Source organism: Felis catus, chromosome E1 (assembly GCF_018350175.1).
Source record: "Felis catus isolate Fca126 chromosome E1, F.catus_Fca126_mat1.0, whole genome shotgun sequence".
Taxonomy (NCBI): domain Eukaryota; kingdom Metazoa; phylum Chordata; class Mammalia; order Carnivora; family Felidae; genus Felis; species Felis catus.
In genome coordinates, this window is record NC_058381.1 from 16,602,396 (window position 1) to 16,625,266 (window position 22,871).

General features: G+C 42.5%; 1 protein-coding gene and 1 long non-coding RNA gene across 2 annotated transcripts in view; one reads left to right on the forward strand and one right to left on the reverse strand.

The window, feature by feature from the left end:
- TMIGD1 (transmembrane and immunoglobulin domain containing 1) overlaps positions 1–1,872 on the forward strand; it is a 15,817-nt gene extending 13,945 nt beyond the window's left edge. Inside the window, exons 5-6 of the mRNA XM_023244795.2 lie at positions 739–779; positions 1,317–1,872. Coding sequence (XP_023100563.1) covers positions 739–779; positions 1,317–1,320 — 45 coding nt within the window. The 3' untranslated portion in view covers positions 1,321–1,872. The remainder of the gene's footprint in view (positions 1–738; positions 780–1,316) is intronic.
- LOC109494254 overlaps positions 1–22,863 on the reverse strand; it is a 25,127-nt gene extending 2,264 nt beyond the window's left edge. Inside the window, exons 1-2 of the long non-coding RNA XR_002148964.3 lie at positions 21,486–22,863; positions 20,524–20,637 (exon numbers count right to left, since the gene is read on the reverse strand). This is a non-coding gene — a long non-coding RNA (uncharacterized LOC109494254). The remainder of the gene's footprint in view (positions 1–20,523; positions 20,638–21,485) is intronic.
- Positions 22,864–22,871: the final 8 nt, after the last annotated feature.

The window sequence follows — 22,871 nt, forward strand, 5'->3', positions numbered from 1 at the left end:
TCAGAGACCTGCATGAAAAAGGTGGCACTTTTTGCTCACCTCCTGAGCACAGCCACAAGGGCAGCTGCAGCAGCGGGGTTGGGACCAGGGGCTGGGGCAGGGGGGGCAGCGACTGGAGTCTGAATTGTTGAATGGTGAATCTTCTTGGTTAGCTTGATGCAGAGTATGTGTGTGTATTGGTGAATGCCTTGCATTTGGCTCCACCAGTTAATTCAATGCCAAAGGGAGGCAAAAGTGGCAGAGAGCCTCGAAGGAAAAGCCAGTGCGGTCTAGGCTCAGTTAATTACACAGCACTATCTCTTTGAAATATATGGTAAATGCGTGTAATTCAGGGCAACAATGTCTGTCAAGAAGAAATTCACCCAACCCCCAGTTCTAATCCAAAGCAAATTTTTCCTATAAAAGGAAAGAAGGAAGGAAGGAAGGAAGGAAGGAAGGAAGGAAGGAAGGAAGGAAGGAAGGAAGAATCAACTACCTAAGAATCCTGGAAGCATTCTGATTCAAGGATTATATCTCTGTAGGTTCAATACAGAAATGATTAACATGGCCAAAACACAAGATCTGGACTAGTGCAGCGGTGTCTGTATTTCCAGGCATCTCTGTATTGATGCGTATTTTTCTAGGTAGGAGAATAACAGACATTTGGGTTTCCTATCCCCTGAACCACCTTGATGCATTCAAAATGTTTATCTGCCTTAGAAAAGCATGCAAACTCATTGCCCTTGTGTTTGCTTTTAGCTCTGCATAAAGGATGAAGATCCTCAAAGAGAAACAGCTTTGTAAGTACTCTGGGCTGGGGCCAATGATTTCCCATAAGCAGATGGGTAACAGTGGTGTGCAACATAAAGGCCATCCTAGGCAAACTCCTCCTGAGATGGGAGGTGCTGGAAGGTGAAGAGAAGAAGGTTCTGACAAGAATGGAGGGTGGAGGAGAATCTGCCTCTACTTCACAGGAAGACAGGCGAGGCTAGGTTGGAAGGTTTTCTAGAACAGGAGAGTACCATTGGTCTTAAGCCTGCTTTCCGTTTAGGAAGTTTTGAGCTAATGCTTAAGCAGCACCTTCACTGTACTGCCACGTGATGTAAATGACTGAGAGGGCCTATCCTGGGGGAAGCCATGCTACATTCTCCCTCACAACAAGGTCAGAAGCCATAGTCCTCATTCTAAATAACGCCTAGTCTGTCAGCTCCAGCATTGGAGAAGTAAGCAGTGGGTTAAAAGAACAAAGGCATTCCTTCCAAGGGCATGACTCTTGTTTTGAATTTTTTTCATCTTGCTATGATCATTGTTATAATTGATTTCTTGGTCCATTTCAGATGAGAAAGCTGAGATGCCATCTAACACAGCAAGAGTTTTGCATCAGGACTTCCTTGATTTATGTAGTCCCATCTGTATTTATTGCTATTATTAAATTCACTCCTGTCAAATTGTCAGAGGTTATGAAGAAGTGTTTCATTAAGCACTGAACAGTAGTTGTTATGACTAACTTGATATACTTGCAGAACATTTTTATGAAGAACGCTATTAAGAATGAAAAGTAAGATTCTGTTAAGGCTTCTTCTTGAAAGGTATGTTAATTGAGATTTGTTCCAGACAGATTGGTAAACATTTAGCATATATTTTCTAGGTAGGAGATTAATGGACATTTGGGTTTCACAAATAAGGTGCAAAACCAAAATCAAAAGGAGAGCTGAATACAGAGTGATCGATATTTTAAGTTCGCCAAGAAAGCACGTAAATAATATCAATTACCATCTACTTTAGCTGCTGTTTCATAAAAGAAACGTTTTAGGACTCAAAAAAGGAAGGATGCAATCTCAGAATATAAGGCACTCCTTTAAATGGAATAAATTTAGCGTTATGAAAAAGTCAGCATATGTCCTTATTTTTCTCAGTTCATCGTGGTTTGGTGACACAGTTGCAGACCTGGTGAGCTTTACATGGTGACGGAGACAAAACCTGCAGGGCACGGGGGCTAGCCAGCGGTCTGTTCACAAGCAGTCTCTGCCCTTGTGGAGCAGTTACTTGCCTAGATCCAGGGACATTAATTATGAATCAGCCTGTACTCCTTTCTCATACACCTGTTTTAAATTGCAGTTCTTCTAATTTGTCTTCGACTTTGCCCATTTCCATTCTTTCTTCATTCTTTTCCCTTAAGAGTCTCTGGTTCGCTTTCCCACACAGGTGGGATGTGTTAGGGAGAGAGACCATCCTGGCCAGAACCACCTTTTTTTTTTTTTTTAATTTTTTTTTCCAACGTTTATTTATTTTTTTTGGGACAGAGAGAGACAGAGCATGAACGGGGGAGGGGCAGAGAGAGAGGGAGACACAGAATCGGAAACAGGCTCCAGGCTCCGAGCCATCAGCCCAGAGCCTGACGCGGGGCTCGAACTCCCGGACCGCGAGATCGTGACCTGGCTGAAGTCGGACGCTTAACCGACTGCGCCACCCAGGCGCCCCAACCTTTTTTTTTTTTAAGTTTATTTATTTGTTTTGAGAGAGAGAGTGTGCATGCGGGAAGAGGAGAGGCAGAGAGAGAAGAGAGAGAGAATCCCCAACAGGCTCTGCACTGTCAGCTCTGCACTGTCAGCACGGAGCCCAATGGGGGGCTCAAACCCACAAACCACAAGATCATGACCTAAGCCGAAATCAAGAGTCAGATGCGCAACGAGCGGAGTCATCCGGGCGCCCCCAGAACCAACTTTGATGTCCCTGCTGTGCTCACCCTCTCATTTAGAAAAAAAACAATTTTTTTTTTCCTAATATGGCAGTGGCTAAATGTGCCACAGCAAGAGAGAGAAAGATCTGCTATCGGACAGGTGGTTAAAAGCTGGTGGTTAAAAGCTTCTTATTGACATGGAAGCAAAGAGAAGAAATGGACGGAATGTATGAAATCTCAATTGTCTTGTTCGGAAGAGAGACCCCCCTCCCCCCAATCCTCCTGTTAGGCTTCTCTCTGCTTCCTTGGAAAACTTCTGTATGGAATGGAGAGAGAGACTGTTAAAGACTATGATTTACAGATTTCTCTGTCTTGTTGGAGGCCCCAGCAGGCTTTTGTGGGATTTCAAATTATGTTCCTCATTCAGGATTTCTCAAAGTAGAATTTGGAAGCCCTGCTAAAAATGGCATAAGAACAAAGTAGGAGGAGTGTGAAAATCCAAAAGTTTAGACAATTAAGGAGAAGCCTGGAGACCAAATGGAAAAAACAGATCTCAGGCAATGGTGGGTTGGGATAGTTTAAAGTGGAAGAGGAAACAGGAAAAACTTACTGGACTCTATCTCACTGGACTTCGGATACAAGAGACCTGAATTGCCGTCTTGACTGTTTTACTTTGGGCATAGTCCTTTTCTCTCTCTTGGGCTTTTGGAAAATTAGAAGAAGGATTGGGATTTATTTTCATGTTACATTTCATGTTAATTCATGTGATTCTAGAAAGATTCCCAAATAGTTTAGTTAAATGCTGGAAGAAGTTGGCAAGAAAAGCTGAAAATGTAATACCTTTGCCCTACCTGGTAGAAGTATGAATCAGCTTTGTCGTAGGACATATAGCAATTCTTGAGTATTACAAGTCATCAGTAGAGAATTTCGTCACCCTTATAAACTACAGTGACCTTATACATTAGCATAGGTGAGGAACATTAACTAGTTTTTTTTTTTTTTTAATTTTTTTTTCAACGTTTATTTATTTTTGGGACAGAGAGAGACAGAGCATGAACGGGGGAGGGGCAGAGAGAGAGGGAGACACAGAATCGGAAACAGGCTCCAGGCTCTGAGCCATCAGCCCAGAGCCCGACGCGGGGCTCGAACTCACGGACCGCAAGATCGTGACCTGGCTGAAGTCGGACGCTTAACCGACTGCACCACCCAGGCGCCCCAACATTAACTAGTTTTAACAGAGCGTAGCCATATTATAAATGGTCACTGCATTTCATTTTGCCCTGCAGTTTTGAAAAAAAAAAACAGAGTCTTTATTAAAAACTGTGTCTATTATTTACTTATTTATTTTGAGAGAGAGAGACAGAGTGCGAGCAGAGTAGGGGCAGAGAGAAAGAATCTCAAGCAGGCTCTGTGCTAACAGCACAGAGCCCAATGCGGGGGCTTAGTCTCACAGACTGAGAGATCATGACCTGAGCTGAAATCCAGAGTCGGATGCTTCACCAACTGAGACACTGAGGGTGCCCCCCAAAACTGTGTCTATTATTTAAAATTAGAAGTTCAGCCTAGGGCACCTAGATGGCTCAGTCAGTGAAGAGTCCCACTTTGGATTAGGTCATGATCTCGTGGTTCATGAGTTCAAGCTCCACATTGGGCTCTGTGCTGATAGCTCAGAGCCTGGAGCCTGCTTTGGATTCTGTGTCTCCCTCTGTCTGCCCACCACCTCTCCGCCCCCCCTCCCCCCTCCCCCGCTCATGCTCTGTCTCTCTGTCTCAAAAAATGAATAAACATTAAAAAAATTTTTTTAAATAAGTTCAGCCTAGAACCTGACTTAGAAGGACATGAAATTCCAGAACTTAAAAGAAGCCCCCAAAGCCTTTCCCTAAATGTGTTCTATATCTACTATGAAATACTTGAAATGCCAACATTCATTATTAGTCTGTTTTTGACACTTTGGACTACAAATACCAGTGGAGAAGTGACAGACAAAGCTATCAATAGGGACACCTTTCATGATTATCATTTCTCTCCTTCTTGGGCCCCATTTTTTGAAAAAACTGGTCTACCAAGCAGCTTGTATTTATTAAATAATAGCAATATGCTTGCCCAATTTTTAAAACATCAGTGATATCTACTCACCGTCTGAACATCTTTTATGACAACACAATTACCCAGTTGATGTAATTTCATTTCAAAGCAAAGAAATCTGGTACTTTATTTAACCTGGGCAATCTCTCATGGGTTAACAATATAATCACTGCCATTAGGTTTTTGAGTCATTGAAAATAGTTTACAAACTCCTTTGCTCACCAACTTTACCCCTGTTATCGCTACGATCACCACCTTCTTGAACCTACTGGCCAGGAGTCATAAACTCAAATTCTGACCGGGTCAAGCAGATCTGTTTTACAGGACAGATCCGTAAAACAATAGGGAGTGGTGGAAACTGTGGCAAACGGAGAGCACATCTTTGTCTGAACAAGGGCTAATAGCTACCATTCGGGATAGATCTTCTGATTCTTTGAGAGAAGTCAGAATTCTGAATTTGTATGTATAATTCTTCTAATTAAAAAGGTTGTTGGTTTTTTTTTTTTTAATCCTGGATGTCTAGGAGTAGAAGAATCCTCTCACCCCAATATATGCTGATCTTTGTTAGTTAAGTTACAAACCAGTGTTGCCTTGGGCTTTCATTGTCCTGTGGAGATTTTTGTGAAACAGCTCTTATAATTTTCACAGCTATCCTTTTCTCCTCCAAAGCTCAGGCACGATCATTAAGAACTAAGTCAGAGGACAGTTACTGATACCATACTGAGGACTTTACCTACATTATTCGATTCAGTAAAAAAACCTTTAGGAAGTACTCATGGCTGTTCCAACTTTGATGATGAGGACACCTGGGCTCAGAATGCTTAACTGACTTACAGAGAGTGACTAAGCTACAATTCATATTGGACTGATCCAAAGCCTGGGGCCGGGAATGGGGGAGAGGATATCACAGAAGGAGCAAAGTTTGAATAATAAAGACAAAGTTCACATCCAATCCTACTCCTAGTGACCTATATACAGATCATGTATTTTAGTAAGTAAAGGGAATTTAAAACCATCTTGGTTGGCGAGTATTTTGTAGATGTTACAACACTCCTTGAGATAATTTGAGATGTCCTACAGTGTTGTAGTGTTGGAGCTGAGAACTGCTGCCCTAAATATTTGCTTGTCCTTCTGATGATAATAATCACCAAGTATTACTCTTTGCCAAAGGGTTTGCCTAGATAATTTCTTATCATTGCAACAACCCTAAAAGGTAGGTGTTGGAATCCTCATTTTACAGATGAGGAAATTGAGGATCAGAGAAACAAAATAACTTGCTCAGACTTGCACAATTAGCATGGGGTGGAGCTGGGATTCAAACCCAGGGCACACGGACCTCACGGTTCATGCTCCTTCTCTACACTGCACCGTCCTGGGGTGAGACACCAGGGATAAAGGTACTGGAATATGATTGAGAGCATCTTACCGACTGGGAGCTTGGGAGTTGTGGCAGAGATCTGTCATTAACTGAATATCCTCATGCACGTCACACTTCCTTGACCCCTTTGCCATTAGCTAGTCCATGAGACTAGTCGTAGTCAAAGCACTGTGGATAGAATTAACCGTGTCACTTCTGGGCAAAGCAAAACAGAATGGGCACATGTTCTTTAGGTTCTTGGTTCCCCTGACATGGCAACTGTGGAGACACAGTAGAGCATCTGTCAGCCTGGGATTCTGAGTCACTATGTGGACCAGAGCTACCTACTCACATATAAGTGAGAAATAGGGGCGCCTGGGTGGCGCAGTCGGTTAAGCATCCGACTTCAGCCAGGTCAGGATCTCGTGGTCTGTGAGTTCGAGCCCCGCGTCGGTCTCTGGGCTGATGGCTCAGAGCCTGGAGCCTGTTTCCTATTCTGTGTCTCCCTCTCTCTCTACCCCTCGCCTGTTCATGCTCTGTCTCTCTCTGTCCCAAAAATAAATAAACGTTGGAAAAAAAAGTTTTTTTTTTTAAAAATAAGTGAGAAATAGACCCTTGTGTCAAACCACTAGATTTTAGGATGAATTTGCTATTGCGGCATAACTTAGCTTATCCTACTTGTATTTCATTACAGTAAGAAATCAGGAGAACATTTAATCTACTTTAATGAAATGATGCTTAATTTCAAGCATAAGTTCATAATAATCCCCAACCCCTCCCACCAGGGACCCTGAGTCATTTAAAATGCTGAAAAACCTACAATAAGATCGCATTTTCCCCAGTGAATTAATTCTCATCTATTGAGAACACATCTTTAAGGAAATAGGGCAGCAGTAGAGCAAGCCAGAAAAAAATTAACCTGTCTCATTAAAAAACCCAGGGACACCTGGGTGGCTCAGTTGGTTAAGCTTCCAACTCTTGATTTTGGCTCAGGTTGTGATTTCATGGTTTGTGAGATGGGGCTCTGTGCTGGGCATAGAGCCCACTTAAGATTCTTTCTCTCCCTCTTCCTCTGCCCCTCCCCTGCTCGCACACACACTCTCTTTCAAAAACATTAAAATGAAAAAAATTCAAAATCCAAATAACATTTAATCTCATGCCAGCAACTACAGAAAACAAAACTTTTACATGAATAACAAATTGTTTAACATGCAGGACTTTTCTCAAGAGTCTATTTCTGCAACACCAAGGTTATCATTTACCAAACAACTTCGAACATGGGTAGTTTTCACTTACAGAATACTGGAAAACATGGAAGACATCAGTGTGCATTCCCAAAAACGTGAATTCTCAGAGAATTGTGTCCATGGTAAGGGAAAATTGGAGATCTGGAATCCCTGCCAACAGATTCCTACGGTAAAGCTTTGCCGTGGCAGCACACGAAATATGTCTTTATTTCTTCAGGCACTCTTGACAGCAATAATAATAGCTTTGGCCTTCTTTTAGATTATGGGTGTTAACAACATTCTCTTACACTTTCAAGCTACCTTATAGTTTACGAAACATTTTTACGTATATCTTATTTGATCCTCACAGACACAGCCACTCTTTGACATAGGTAGCGCTGTCTCTATGATTTGCAACTGGAGAGACTAAAGTTCAGGGGGTTTAAGTGATCTGTCCAAGGTCACATAGCTAGTAAGAGGAGTCATCCGTCCCATGACCCTGCCTATGGGCTCTACGTAAGTGCTACAATTGCTTTCAGTTTTACATAAGACACTTTTGCCTTATACGTGATCACTGTATGCCAAGAAGGGAGACAGAAGACGAGAAATTACACTAACACATGCAATTAATAGACACTGTCAAAATTGAGTTCTCTGAGTAACCTAAAGTGGCATCACATAACAACAGTTACACTCCTACACTTACGGTGCTCTGTCCTAATCACTTTAAATATATTATAACTCACTTAATCCTAACATTCACACAACAAGGGTCCTGTTTTTATCATACCCATTTTATAGGAGAGGAAACTGAGGCACAGAGACGTTAAGTCATGTGTGTCCTTGGTCATGCAGCTTTTATTAGTGGCTGAACCAGAGTTAGACCCAGGCAGTATGGTTGCTGAGTTTTTAACCACTAGGAAAAATTACCTTTACATTAAGAACTGACTTATACAGTACTCTCTATATGGCAGGAACAAACACATATAGACTGATTTAATCCCTATGAGTGACACATTTAACATTTGAATTCAAGCAGAAAGTGGATGCAGAGAGACAGGGAGGGAGGGGAGAATGGGTAAAAAAGGGCTGGGGTGAGGAAGGAGAGACAGGTAGCTTCTGAGAAGCCTGCCTTTCAACTCAGAGAACACGTGCCCTGATGTGAGCATCAGATGAGGAGGAGAATCAGCTCTCCTGGCCAGTTCTAGTTCCCTCATAGTTCTGAAAGTGTGAGCATCTCATGTGCTGAGGGCGAGTCTAGTGATGATGTGCATTTTTCTTATAACACGGCCCCTAAATGCAGGCCAACTACTCAATTTGATTCTCCACCTAAGAAACAGCAATCTCTTCCCATACTGGAATGAAAACCTGTTCTGCTGTGCACAAGAAGAGGATCTGTTTGGGTCTCTGAAGTGACACTTTCTCAAGGGATTTCCAAGGATATTGATTATAACCAATTTTTGCCCGACTTCGGAACTTAATCCTTGAGTGAGCCACAACCCACTTGGTATCAGTGAACCTGATTGGTGCTAAAGGGAGTGATTGCATTCCTGTAGTGTGTAACGCAACTTTGCTGTGTATATTCAACATTGCTCACAGAAAAGTTTTAGTTACCAGATGTACATGAAGCTACCAGATGTATGAACAGTTGCTTCGAAAAACAGGCCTCCCTTCTTGGCTCGGCCACTAATGAGCTGCTCAACTCAAGGATGTCCCATAATCTTCCAGAGATTCCAAATTGAGGTTCTAGACCAAAAGATAATCTCTAAGATCCTGTGAGTCCTCAGACTAAATGATTGACATTTAAAAAAATATTGATGATAATGAAGTACCTCTTAGAAGCCCTCACTACTTCTTTGTATGGCATTTTGCAAATTGTATGCTTCTTTTGCAACAGATTCTTAGCCTAAAACAGGTCATTTTTCACTCCTGCTGTCATGTCATTTGTAGGCTTTATAGGCAGTTCAAGGACATAATTTAAAACATTCCACCGAAGAGGATATAAACTTTGCTGCTGCTAAAGAATCACAGCCTTGAATTCCTGTATTTTATAGTTATGGTACTCATAAAAGTGTTTAATAACAAACTTGGCTCACTTGGCAATCACCAGTCTAAAGGACTTTGCCCCAATTTGAGATGTGGATCATATTTAAGAAAATATTTAATGATTTGTTAACAAGTTCATATTTCTGCTAAAGATTTCTGTACACTCTCTTTTGATCACTCTAAATGCAGGCATAATGTGCTTTATGATTCCATAACACTATTAGTCATCTAACTAAGGCTTCTGTCATTGATCCTTTTTTGTCTTGTTTGGTATTCATGATTTTTTTTAGTGTTTATTTGCTTATTTTTGAGAGACAGAGAGAGAGAGAGAGCGCACAAGCATGGGAGGGGCAGACACACACACACACACACACACACACACACAAACACACACACACACACACACACACACACACACACACACACACACACACACAGAATCCGAAGCAGGCTCTAGGCTCCGAGTTATAAGTGCAGAGCTCTATGCAGGGCCTGAACCCACGACCCTGTGAGATCATGACTTGAGCCAAAATAGGACGCTCAACCTACAGAGCCACCCAGGTGCCCTGGTCTTCATGATTTTCTACCTGTATCAGACAAATTAAAATGGGCCAGTGTGAAAACATAACAGCTGCATATGTAAGCACCCAAGACAAACTTCCTGATTTTATCCCATTTGTCAAAGCCTAGAATAAAGGAACCCATAAACCTAAACCACCCACAAATGGAATATCCACAATGGTTGCCATGTTGCAAATTGAAAAATGACATATAACGTATGTAACAGCAATTTATAAATCTGTAGGCTTATTGTTTAGGCTGACATGTCTAAAGTACTTGAGTTTCAAAATGCTTTCACTTACATTCTATCTTTTGTGCTTATACTCTTCGTCTCTGGAATCAAACTACCTGGGTGTATATCCTAACTCTACTCTTTTACTAGCTGAGTGAGGATATGCACGTGACCTAACCTCTCAGCTCATTTAATCCTTATCATGACCCTGTGTTAGGAAGTAGCTTCTATTACTATCCCCATTTAATAAATGAGGGGATGCAGGAACAAAGACTTGTACATGGCTTGGCGGGGGGCAGGGGGGTCTGGGTGGCTCTGTGGGTTGAGCATCTGACTCTTGATTTCGGTTCATGAATTGAGTCCTGTATCAGACTCCCTGCTGTCAGAGCAGAGCCTACTTGAGATCTGTCCCCCATCTCTCTCTGCCCCTCCCCGACTCATGCTCTCTGAAAGAAATAAACACTAAAAAAATAAAGACTTGTACATGATAAGACCTGTAGCACAGCAAGCACTCACTAAATTTTAGTTATTACAGCTGGTACCCTACTTTTTGGAAGAGGAGGCTGACACTTAGTTTAAATGATAGCAGGGGCCCGTGGGTGGCTGAGTCGGTTGAGAATCTGACTTTGGCTCCGGTCAGGATCTCACAGTTCTTGAGTTCAAGCCCTGTGCTGACAGCTCAGAGCCTGGAGCCTGCTTCAGATTCTGTGTCTCCCTCTCTCTCTCTGTCCCTCCCCCACTCTGTCTCTCAAAACAAAAATGAATAAACGTTAAAAAAAAATGAAAAGATTGTTTATGCCTATAAATAGTCTAGTTGGGACCAGATTTAATGGACTTCAAACCTTACCCTCTTAACTCCATGCTGCCTTTCTTATTTAACATAAAAAATTGGGATTTCTATTTGACGGCTTTTAAGAAAATACATTCATATATATATATATATATATATATATATATATATATATATATATGTCCTAAAAAGAAAGACCAATGTTTTCATCTACTTTCAGGGTACGATGTATGTTGTCTTTTTTTAGTTTTCCATTTGTCCTGTGAATGTGTTCAGTTTTACTTTTATCTGACAAATTATTTTTCTTGGAATAAGCAAGAAAGAAAATTAAATGAAAGAAAAATAAGATGAGATGTAAAATGAAAGTCTAACGAGAAAATAGAAAGGATACAAATTGGAGAAGGTGCTTTGGAGTCACCAACTCCTATGTATTAAACTTTATTTGTGACATGTTTATGCTTTTCATTTGATGCCTTTTATGCATCTCAAGAAACCTCTTTTTTAAAAAAGGCCAAAAATGTCAAAATTGATACACTTCAATATTTGCTTTAGATAGTGATGAATGCAATTCACAAACAAAAGAATTACAGAAAGCTCTGGTTTTGTTCATTGCAGGTTAAGGAAAACTGGTCTAACAGCATTCCTAAAAGGAAACCAGGATCTATGGTCTCCAGTGGTATCTAGTTATTATGTTCTCCCAGGTCCAATTTCTTCTTTCTCATCTCTATTATTTTCTCTTTGGTTTGCTTATTTTTTTCTTTTGTCCTCATTTCAACCTTTATGTAATTCCACAAAATTTAGGTTTTGGTGATCTTAAGTGATCCGTTTATGAAACTGATCAATGTAAAGAGAAGCATTTTCAGAGTAGCCCTATCAGGGCCTAGATTATCTTGGGGCTAGATTATCTCAGCGCCTTATTTTGTTGTTCATAGGGATCTTCATTTCTCCCTGGCAAAGGGAAAGGAAAATGGAGGCAGTTTTCCTGCATTTCCAGAATAAGGCCTCAACTCCTTGGTGCACACAGTTGGCCCTCCATGCTTGAATCCTGCCTTCTCAGTTCTAGCTATGCTCAGTGTCTTCAGTTCCCAAAGAGCAACTTGTTGCATTAAGATCTTTGTATAGGTCATTACTTGCAACTGGAATGCCTTTCCTCAGTCATCACTTAAGGAACCCCTAATTGTCCCAAACTCAGATGATCTGTCATCTCTTCCAAGAAGTTTTCCCTAAAGCTCCCAGTCTGACTTAGATATTCCTCTTCCATGCTCTACATTACATGGCACAAACCTCTACCAGAGCATAATGGTAGACGATCAGGATTAGGGTTAGAGTGATTTGCCTCTAAAATATTTCCCATACATATCCATTTCTTTTCTTATCAGTGCTGCCTTCTGGATCCAGGTCACCATTCACCTTTTGCCTGAGCAAATTCTTGTCTCCTAACAGGTCTCCTGCTTATGTTCATGTCTCTCTTCAGTCCATAATTTACACTACAGCCAGAATAATCTTTTTAAGAAGAAATATTTCATATATACAAAAATACACAAAATTAGGTATAACCATAAAGTGAACAACCACCAGTTTAAAAAATAAAACACTGCCCATACCTTTGAAGTTGACTGTGTCTCTTTCCCAAAGGTAAACACCATCCTGAATGTGTTTAATTTTCCTTTTTTTTTTTTTTAAGATTTTATTTTAAGTAATATCTACATCCAATGTGGGGCTTCAACTCACAACCCTGAGATCAAGAGTCACATGCTCTACCGACTGAGCCAGCCAGGCACCCTTTCCCTTGTTTTTTTGTTTTTGTTTTTGTTTTTTAATTCTTGGAGCATCTGGCTGGCTCAGTCAGCAGAGCTTATAACTTTTGATCTCAGGGTAGTGAGTGCAAGCCCCACATTGGGCATGGAGCCTCCCTTAAAAAAGGGTGGGGGGGCACCTGGTGGCTTAGTCAGAAGAGCATGTCACTCTTAGTCTTGGGATCTTGAGAGTTCAAGCCTCACGTCGGCTCTAGAGATTACATAAATAAATAAAATTAAAAAAAAATTTCTTTTACCATGTAGGCATCTCTAAACAATACATTATTCAAATTTGCTTGTTTTTGAAATTTTAGAAAATAGTTGAATGCCATTTGCTTTGCAACTTGCTTTTTGCATTCAACATTGTTTCTGAAATTCATCCATGTTGATTTTCACTTCTGTGTAATATTCCATTGTATGACTATGTCACAATTCATTTAAATTCTTGTTGATTCACTATTGGAATTCTTCCAGGTGCTATGCAATCACAAAAAATGCTCAGATAAACAGTTTTGACTATGACTTCCAGTGCACGTATGCAAGAATTTCTCCAGGGCAGGGCTGGCTGTCCAATACTACTTACCATGATGATGAAAATGTTCTATATCTGTGCCACCCAATCTGGTTGCATGTGTAGCTACTGAGCACTTGGAATGTGACTACTACAATTGAGAAAGTGGATTTTTAATTTTTTTATTTTAATTCATTTAAAATTAAATAGCCACAAATGGCTAGTGGCTATCATACTGAACAGAGTAGCTTTAGAATATATACCCAAAGGCGCGCCTGGGTTGTTCAGTCAGTTAAGTGTCTAACTTCGGCTCAGGTCATGATCTCTCAGCTTGTGAGTTCAAGCCCCGCATCAGGCTCTGTGCTGACAGCTCGGAGCCTGGAGCCTGCTTTGGCTTCTGTGTCTCCCTCTCTCTCTCTGCTCCTCCCCCGCTCACACTCTGTTTTTCTCTCTCTCTCTCTCAAAAAAATAAATAAACATTTAAAAAAATTGGAATATACACCCAAGAATAAAGTTGCTGGATTATAGGGGCACCTGGATGGCTCGGTTGGTTGAATGTCCTATTCTTAATGTACACTCAGGTAATGATCTTGCCCCATGTTGGACTCTGGACTGACAGCTCAGACCCTGCTTGGGATTCTCTCTCACCCTTTTTCTCTGACCCACCCCCAACTTGCGCTCTCTCTCCCTCTCAAAAAAAAAAAAAAAAAAAAGAAGAAGAACCATTAAAAAACAGTCGCTGGGGGCGCCTGGGTGGCTCAGTCGGTTGGGCGGCCGACTTCAGCTCAGGTCACGATCTCGCGGTCCGTGAGTTCGAGCCCCGCATCAGGCTCTGGGCTGATGGCTCAGAGCCTGGAGCCTGCTTCCAATTCTGTGTCTCCCTCTCTCTCTGCCCCTCCCCCGTTCATTCTCTGTCTCTCTCTGTCTCAAAAATAAATAAAACGTTAAAAAAAATATTTAAAAAAAACAGTCGCTGGGTTACAGGGTATGTGGGACTTCAATTTTACAAATATTAACAAATGTTTTCCAAAGTGGCAATATTAATTTATACTTCTAAAAGCAGTATTTAAAGAATTATCAACAGTACTTTTTAATGTCTGCCTTTAAAATTTTTACCTGTCTGGGGTGCATGGGTGGCTTAGTCGGTTGAGCATCGGACTCCGGCTCAGGTCATGATCTCCCTCCTGTTCTTGGCTTTGAGCCCTGCATCAGGCTCTGTGCTGACAGCTCGGAGCCTGGAGCCTGCTTCGGATTCTGTGTCTCCCTCTCTCTCTCTGCCCCTCTCACTCATGTCCTGTCTCTCAAAAATAAGTAAATATTAAAAAAATTTTCTTAAGTAAAATTTTTACCTGTGTAGATATTAAATGGCATCTTATCACAATTTTCTTTTGCATTTCCATCATGACTGTTTGCTAGTCATGCTTCTTTTTTTGTGAAGTGCCTGGTGAAATGCCACTATCCTTTGTAAAAAGCCTGTTTTGTACTGAGTTGTTTGTCTTTTTACTATTTATGTTTAGGAATTCTTTGTATATATTTAATTTTATTATTTTTTATTTTTTAAAGATTTTTTTTAAGTAATCTCTATGCTCAACTTGGGGCTTACAACCTTGAGATCATGAGGCACATGACCCACTGACGGAGCCAACCATGTACCCTTCTTTGTATATACACATATATTTTTTGTTTTGTTTGTTTTGTTTATTTATTTTGAGAGAGAGAGAGAGAGAGAGAGAGAGAGAGAGCATCAGCAGGGGATGTGGGGCTCAATCCCATGAACCGTGAAATCATACCTGAGCTGAAATCAAGAGTTGGATGCTTAACCAACTGAGCCATCCAGGCGCCCCTGTGTATATTTTTAATACTATTTTTCCTTTTTTTTTTTTTTAACGTTTATTTATTTTTGAGACAGAGAGAGACAGAGCATGAACGGGGGAGGGTCAGAGAGAGGGAGACACAGAATCCGAAACAGGCTCCAGGCTCCGAGCTGTCAGCACAGAGCCCGACGTGGGGCTCGAACTCACGGACCGCGAGATCATGACCTGAGCCGAAGTCGGCCGCTCAACCGACTGAGCCACCCAGGCGCCCCAATACTATTTTTCCTAATAAAATATGTTACAAATATCTTCAGTGTAACCTTAACATAAACCAAGGGACGCCTGGGTGGCTCAGTCGGTTCAGCGACTGACTTCGGCTCAGGTCACGATCTCACAGTTGGTGAGTTTGAGCCCCCTCATCCATCTCTGCGTTGACAGCTCAAAACCTGGAGCCTGCTTCAGATTCTGTGTCTCCCTCTCTCTCTCTCTCTCTCTCTCTCTCTCTCTGTGTCCCTCCCCCACTTGTGCTCAGTCTCTCTCTCTCTCTCAAAAACAAACATTTAAAAAAAACCACAGGGGCCCCTGGGTGGCTCAGTCAGTTGAGCGTCTGACTTCGGCTCAGGTCATGATCTCGCGGTTTGTGAGTTCGAGCCCCGCATCTGGCTCTGGGCTGACGGCTTGGAACCTGGAGCCTGCTTCGGATTCTGTGTCTCCCTCTCTCTCTGCTCCTCCCCCGCTCGTGCTCTGTCTCTGTCTCAAAAATAAATAAAGATAAAAAAAAAACACACATAAACAAGAACATGTCCCCTCACTCCTTTCCATCGCACTTAGAATAAAATCTAAACATCTTACTATGATGTGGTGAACATTGTGTTTGATGCCCAACAGCCATCCCACCCATCCTGCACTCAGGAGAATCAATGATGTTTGGGGAATTAACTATTGCATGAGGATAGGCCTGACTGATGTAGGGATAATCCCATTCACCTAGCCAATGACTGTTTTGGGAACAGACATGTGACCTCATTGTGGACAATACAATTCAGGATGAAATCTGCTGGAAGCTTCTGGTGGTCTTAACTCTTAGAAGGAAGTGAATGAAGTTCCTAGAAGGAAGTGAAAAAAAGCCAGACTTTTTTCCCCCCACTAGACTTGAAGAAGGAACACAAGGGGAACAAGCCCAAGAATGGTAGTAACACTGTGGATGGCAGATCCTGGTGCTGGAAAGAAGCTGGGTTCTTCATGACCTTGCTGGCCACTGCTTGTTTCCCTCCCGAGGCCCTTGCCCTTGCTTTCCCCTTTTCTTGCTATTTTTCCCCAGAGATCCTCCCATGGCCAGACCTTTACTGCCATTCAGTATTAGTCACTTCCTCGGAGGGGCTTTTTATGCTACTACCATCTCTGACCAGTCACTATCAAGTCATGCTGTCTTATTTTCTTTATATCACTGTTGGAATCATCTGCATTTGTTTATTCTGTCTCGCCCACTAGAATGTAAGCACCAGGAGGGCAGGAACTTTGTCTGTCTGGCTTTCCTGTGTATTTCTGTATCTAATACAGTGCCTGACACGTAATTTTTTGTTTTGTTTTGTTTTTTGTTTCTTACGTTTATTTATTTTGAGAGAGAGAGACAGAGAGAGACAGAGAATGCACAAGCAGGAGAGGGGCAGAGACAGAGAGAAAGAGAGAGAGAGAGAATGAGAGAGAGAGAGAGAGAGAGAGAGAGAGAGAGAGAGAGAGAGAATCCCAAGCAAGCTCTACACTCTGTCAATTAGGGGCTCAATCTCAGGATCACGAGATCATGACCTGAGTGGAAATCAAGAGTTGAACGCTTAACTGACTGAGCCACCCAGGTGCCCCACCTGACACATAGTATGTACTCAATGCATATTTTTTGCATTAATCAAAAAATAATGATTACTTTCATTTTTCATTTTCTCTACTAGATTGAAGCTCCTTGAGGTCAGGGACCAAGGTCTTGTCCATTTTTGTATTTCAAGTGCCTGGTACAGTTGCTGACAAACAGCAGATATTCAACAAGCCATTGACTAAAAGAAAGAAAAAAGGAAAGGAAGAAAGGGAGGGGGAAATGAAATATTTGGGAGAAATAAAACACTAACCTATTGCCTTTATGGGCAATATCACTTGAAGATGATTTTCTCTCCTTACCACCTATGGGGGAATTTTGTGGATATAGTAATATCCCCATGAATAAAAGACACATGATCTTCCAAATGCTTCACAATATGAATATAAAGTCTTTTAAACCTTATTTCTTACCACCTATATATCTTCTCCCCCCACCCCCATAGTTTAGTCTTGCCACACCAAATTCCAGTGCAGTTGAATTTTAGAGAAGGGATACATTCCTGAAAACTTTACACAAAATTTAAAACATCTATAATTCAAGACTATTTAGCAAGACTATTTAGTGATAAATGTAAATTTATTGAAGGGAAGATACTATTTTACTAGCTAAAATGGCTCCGCCATGTGGCAATAGCATAAGTAGTTTCTGATTCACTGAGCCACCACCAGCTTTGAAAATATGCCATTTCTGACAAATGTTAAACATGTGAAGGCTTCACATTGCTTCAAATTTTGTGCGTACACTAAGGTGTTATTAATAGTTTATAATGGTGCCTGGGTGGCTCAGCAAGTTAAGCATCTGACTTCGGCTCAGGTCATGATCTTACGGTTCATGACTTCAAGTCCCACATCAGGAGAGCTTATGCCCCGCATTGGGTGAGCGTGAGCCCTGCTTCAGGTGAGCTCAAGCCCCCTTTGGTGAGCCCTGCTTCTTTCTCTCTCTCCCTCCTCTCCCCACCCTCGCTCACTCGTGACCTCTCTTACTCTCTCTCTCTCAAAAAAAAAAAAAAAGGTTTATAATTGGGGTGCCTGGGAGGCTCAGTTGGTTAAGTGCCCAACTCTTGATTTCAGCTCAGGTCACGATCTCATGGTTCATGAGTTCAAGCTCTACATGGGGCTCTGCACTGACACTGGGGAGCCTGCTTGGAATTTTCTCTCTTTCTCTCTCTGCCCCTCCCCACCTGCTCTTTATCTCCCTTTCTCAAAATAAATAAAATAAACTTTAAAAAATAGTTGATGAACTACTTCAAATTTGTATAATTAAAATATTCGTAAAACTTGTCCAGACTTTCTTACTTTTCCTGAATCACACTCAAGCTCATTTGTGCCTCTTTGCCTTTGCATATGCTGGTTCCTCTACCTGTATATTCTGTGAATTGCTAGCACCCAGAACAGTGAGTGAGTTGCAGAAATGTCATATCCAGAAGTAGGGTAACAGGGTTGGATTAAGCCTACATGGGGTTTAGGAATAGTAGGGAAGATAGAAGTCCTGAAGTTGCCAGTTACCTGTACTCAGATGGGTTCATCTGGAGGAAAAATGTAGTGAAGGGATATGGGCTTCTTTGGGCCCCCAAAAGTCCCAAGATCCAGTATCTGATCTTATCCAAAGCCTTATCCAAGTAGGCTCCTGCAGACTTTGCACATCTCAGGGAGGAAGGAATTTGGAGGTTATGGGTAGGGATGAGTATAGGAGAGAAGTAGTCTTCCCAAACTCCACCTAGGCCACCCAAAATCAGGGGATGAAAAACTCAAATATAAATAAATGTAATAAATGGAAATGAGTGAAAAAAGAAAGCTCAATATAAAGAAAATTATATGGGGGATGCCTGGGTGGCTCAGTCAGTTGAGTGTCCAACTTCGGCTCGGGTCATGATCTCACAGTCCGTGAGTTTGAGCCCCTCATCAGGCTCTGTGCTGGCAACTCAGGGCCTGGAGCCTGCTTCAGATTCTGTGTCTCCCTCTCTCTCTGCACCTCCCCTGCTCATGCTCTGTCTCTCTCTCTGTCTCAAAAATAAATTTTAAAAAAATTAAAAAAAAAAAAAGAAAATTATGTGGGCCCCCTTAACTTGTTTTTTGTTTTTTTTCACTTTTGATGGAGAAATGACTATTGTGGGGGAAAAGAATTTTTTTTGAAACAATATTTTCAAGAGAAGCCAGTAACCCAGATTTGTATACAAAATGTCCCAATCCTAAATATTGGCTCAACAATTTTAAAACACCATATAGGCCAAACGATACATCTAGGAGTTGAATTTGGCCCAGCAGGACACCAATACGTGACGTCTGAAGATTACTGTCAGGTGTAATGAAATACCAGGAGGCTTTCTCCTTTTTTCTTAAATTTTTTAAATGTTTATTTAATTTTGAGAGAGAGAGAGAGACACTGAGCAGGACTGGGGAAGGGGCAGAGAGAGATGGAGACACAGAATCCGAAGCAGGCTCCAGGCTCTGAACTGCCAGCACAGAGCCCAATGTGGGACTCGAACTCACGAACTGCGAGATCATGACCTGAGCTGAAGTTGGCTGCCCAACCAACTGAGCCACCCAGGCACCCCAATACCAGGAGGCTTTCTGACCAAAGCAAACCTCAGTGTTAAGGCAACATTTATATGCAAAATATTTGTGTTAGATAATAATCCAGACTTCCATCCAACATAAAAACCTGGTCTTTTCCGCCAAAGTAGAAGCAGGTGACCGACACTTGTCAAAGACTGGTGGACAGTGCAGAAGGGGAACCAGGATGCAGAATTTGCTCAGAGACTTGTCCTGTTGGCTTTAACTGGGTACAGCCCATGGAAGCAACAGGCAGTAGGCACACCCGCAACAGCAGGTGATGCCACTTCACAGGGTTTATAAAGATTTCCTTTTCTAATATTGTGGACTTCATACTGGAATTGTTTCTAGTTGTTTCGTTCCATGAGGTGTCACTGGGCCCAACAACGTCTCTTCTGGATGGAGCTAGAGGGGTAGATCCTAAGAATTGTATTTTTGGGGACATGTATGTCTTCCTGGCTAGGTCATTTGTGGTGAGCCCACTGGGAAGCCAGTTTTCTTCCACACCTCTTGTCTGTGCTCATTTGGGGGCTGACTGTATGGGTGTGAGTTGCTGGGTGGAAAGCTGGCACTTAAGGGTGTCACCCTGACAATGTGGGCAGAGTAGGAGACCTGGCAAAGTGATGATAGGAATCTCTGAGCATGGGGTGGGGAAATGTAATTATTGGTATGAAAAGGGTGGCAGTAGCTGTAAAACTGGTCCCCTCCACCTACCCTGTTGATTCCATCACTCCTCTTTTTCTAGGCTCTTATCTTAGCAACTATACCCTTCTGGCATCTGGTTCCTGCCTTTCATCCTCCTGGTAGACATAAGTATTCCTTTCCTCCCGAAGGAGCTTCCCTAACATTTCTTCCCTCTCAACTTACTGTAACGTGGCTTCTGCCTGCTGCACCCTTCCACTAAGCTGCCCTCTCTAAGGCTGCCCCTGATCCAATTGCCAAACTCTTCTGTAGCTTTCAGTCCTTTCACCGTCTTCTCCTTGCCTTCCTGGGATTCCAAGACATAACACTCCAAGTCTCTTACCTCTCTGTCTGCTCTTTTCTGTCCTTTCCTGCTGGCTCCCCGGTCTTCAATCATTCCCGAAATGTTGCTGTTACTGGAGTTAATGGCACTTCCATACGGCTTCCTTGTAATGACCTGTAAAAGATGCAGCATGCTCTGATTGAAGACAGCCACGGGCCAGAGCGCGTGGCTTGGCAAGCAGAGCTTGGAAAACACCCTATAAAACCGCATGCTGCCACCCAGGGTACTATCCTCAGTCCTCATCCCTTTTTTGCTTTACTCTCTTTTCCTCTGCAACCTGTTGACTTTCATGGTTCCAAGACTTGCATGTCTTACTTAATCTCTAGACATCCTTTCATCTGCTTCCTGTATTTCTCTTCTTGGGGGTCCTGTGGGTGCCCCAAACTTGCCAAGGCCCAAACTGAATTCATTACCTGCTTACTTGCATACTCCCAAACACCTATTTTTCTGTACTCCCTCTCTTGGTTAATGACACCACGATCCAGTTTCTCGCTCAGCTGAAAACTTCCAGATTATCTGTGTCTCTTCCCTTTCCTCAATTTAAGGATCATTTTCTAAAGACACTACTGGAACAGTCTTCTAACTAGTTTCTCTATCTCCAGAATCTCTCCCCTCTAAGTCGCCCTCCTCAGTGCCGTTGGGTTTCTTTCTTTACACAGAATTGAGCACATCGTTCCTTTGTTTAAAAATCAATTTTGGCATCTAATTACTCATAGGTTAAACTACAGATGCTGGGGCATGGCATATAAACCCTTCATATCCTGACCAAAGCTACCTTTCCAGTTCTATACCTCGCCCCTGATCTCAAACCCTTCCTTGCTCTTAACCACATCAGACTCTGATGCAGTTTCTTCAACATGATTTTGCTGTGTGCCTTAATGCTCTGTGCCTTTGCTGCTGCCTTGCGTGCCCTTCCTCTTTTTTGCCTTATAAAATCCCATCCATTCTAAGATTATGCTCACCTGTCACCTCTTTTTTCAGGAGCTTCTGGCCCTAATTAACAGCTCTCTCATCACTGTTTCTGCAGTACTATTGGTATGCTACTATCGATTGTCTAAAAGTTATTTTGCATCTTCCCCACTACACTGTGAGTTTCTTAAGGGGAAGTTGAAGCTTTATTGGTCTCCATATCATCAGCAGCTTGCTTCGTGCCTGGTACCTTGTAGATAATGAATAAAATTTTGAGTTGAATTGGGCAAGATGCTTGGGCATCATTTTGTGAAAGTACTTCTTTCAGCATAATTTCCACCTGTTCCCTTTCTTCAGCCATCAGAAGAATCTCAAAACAGGATAGTCCATGGGCCCTTTTGGAGATAGTTAATATCATATCCCCAAAATGTTAGCTAGGTCTCCGTAGGGACATAAGAGATTGTGCTTTCTCAAATGACTAGTATCTGAGTGTGGATTTTTCCAGATAATAGAATTCTGTAGAACCAGTGATGATTTTCAATATAGCTCCTAGAGTCCAGGTTCCACAATAGACTCTCAGTGTTCTGAGTAGCAGAGTCGGGATTTTCAGCGATAAGGCAGATATATTTGCATTTGCTTTATCATCTGTGGGTCGCATCCCAGTGGGTTTAGATTTCATAGCGCGAAAAACAATATTAAAGGGCATCACAATCTCAAAACCATGGAAAATCGCTGAGTTATCTTAAAAGCCTGCAGAGAGGAGGGGGGCAGCTCATTTGCAGTTTTGTAGAGGGCCTGGCAAAACAGTGTTGGTGCATAAGACTGACCTCTGTCATCCCCCTTAGTTAAGCCCACAGTACATGCTGGGCTAAGCAGGAAACACTCACTGACTCCATGAAGCCCAGAATGGATAGTTTTCTTTGAACGAGCAGATGTCTTATTTGTAGAACCGTGGTAGTAGCTTCTGAGTGGGTGGGAAAGAGCGTGGTTCCAAATTCCCCTCAAATACAAGAACTTGGTCCTGACTAGAATCCAAGCAACAAGTTGCCATCGAAAACGCAGTGAATGGTCAGCTAAGGATGCCTCCGGGTAGAGCCTTTGGGAACATTTGTGTGTGTGTGTGTCTGCACGAGCCCACCCACCCTAAGCCCTGGGCTTAATGATGCGGCCCCTCAGCTCCGCCTTACTGCCTCGAGCGACCTTTAGGTTTCCGGGAAGGCTTAATGGGTCCATTCCCCAAGGCCAGAGTATTCGGGCTCCGGATCCAGCACGGAACGGCTCGGGCGCCCCGAGGGCGAGGAAGCGCGAGCCGGACGCGCTAGGGCGCCGGCGCCGCGTGGGCCGACCCCGTGCAGCGCGGAGGTGGGGCGGGGGCGCGAGCGGGATGGAGCTCGTCGGGAGCCCGCCCGGTCGTCCCTCCCCCGGGCGGGGCCTGCCCA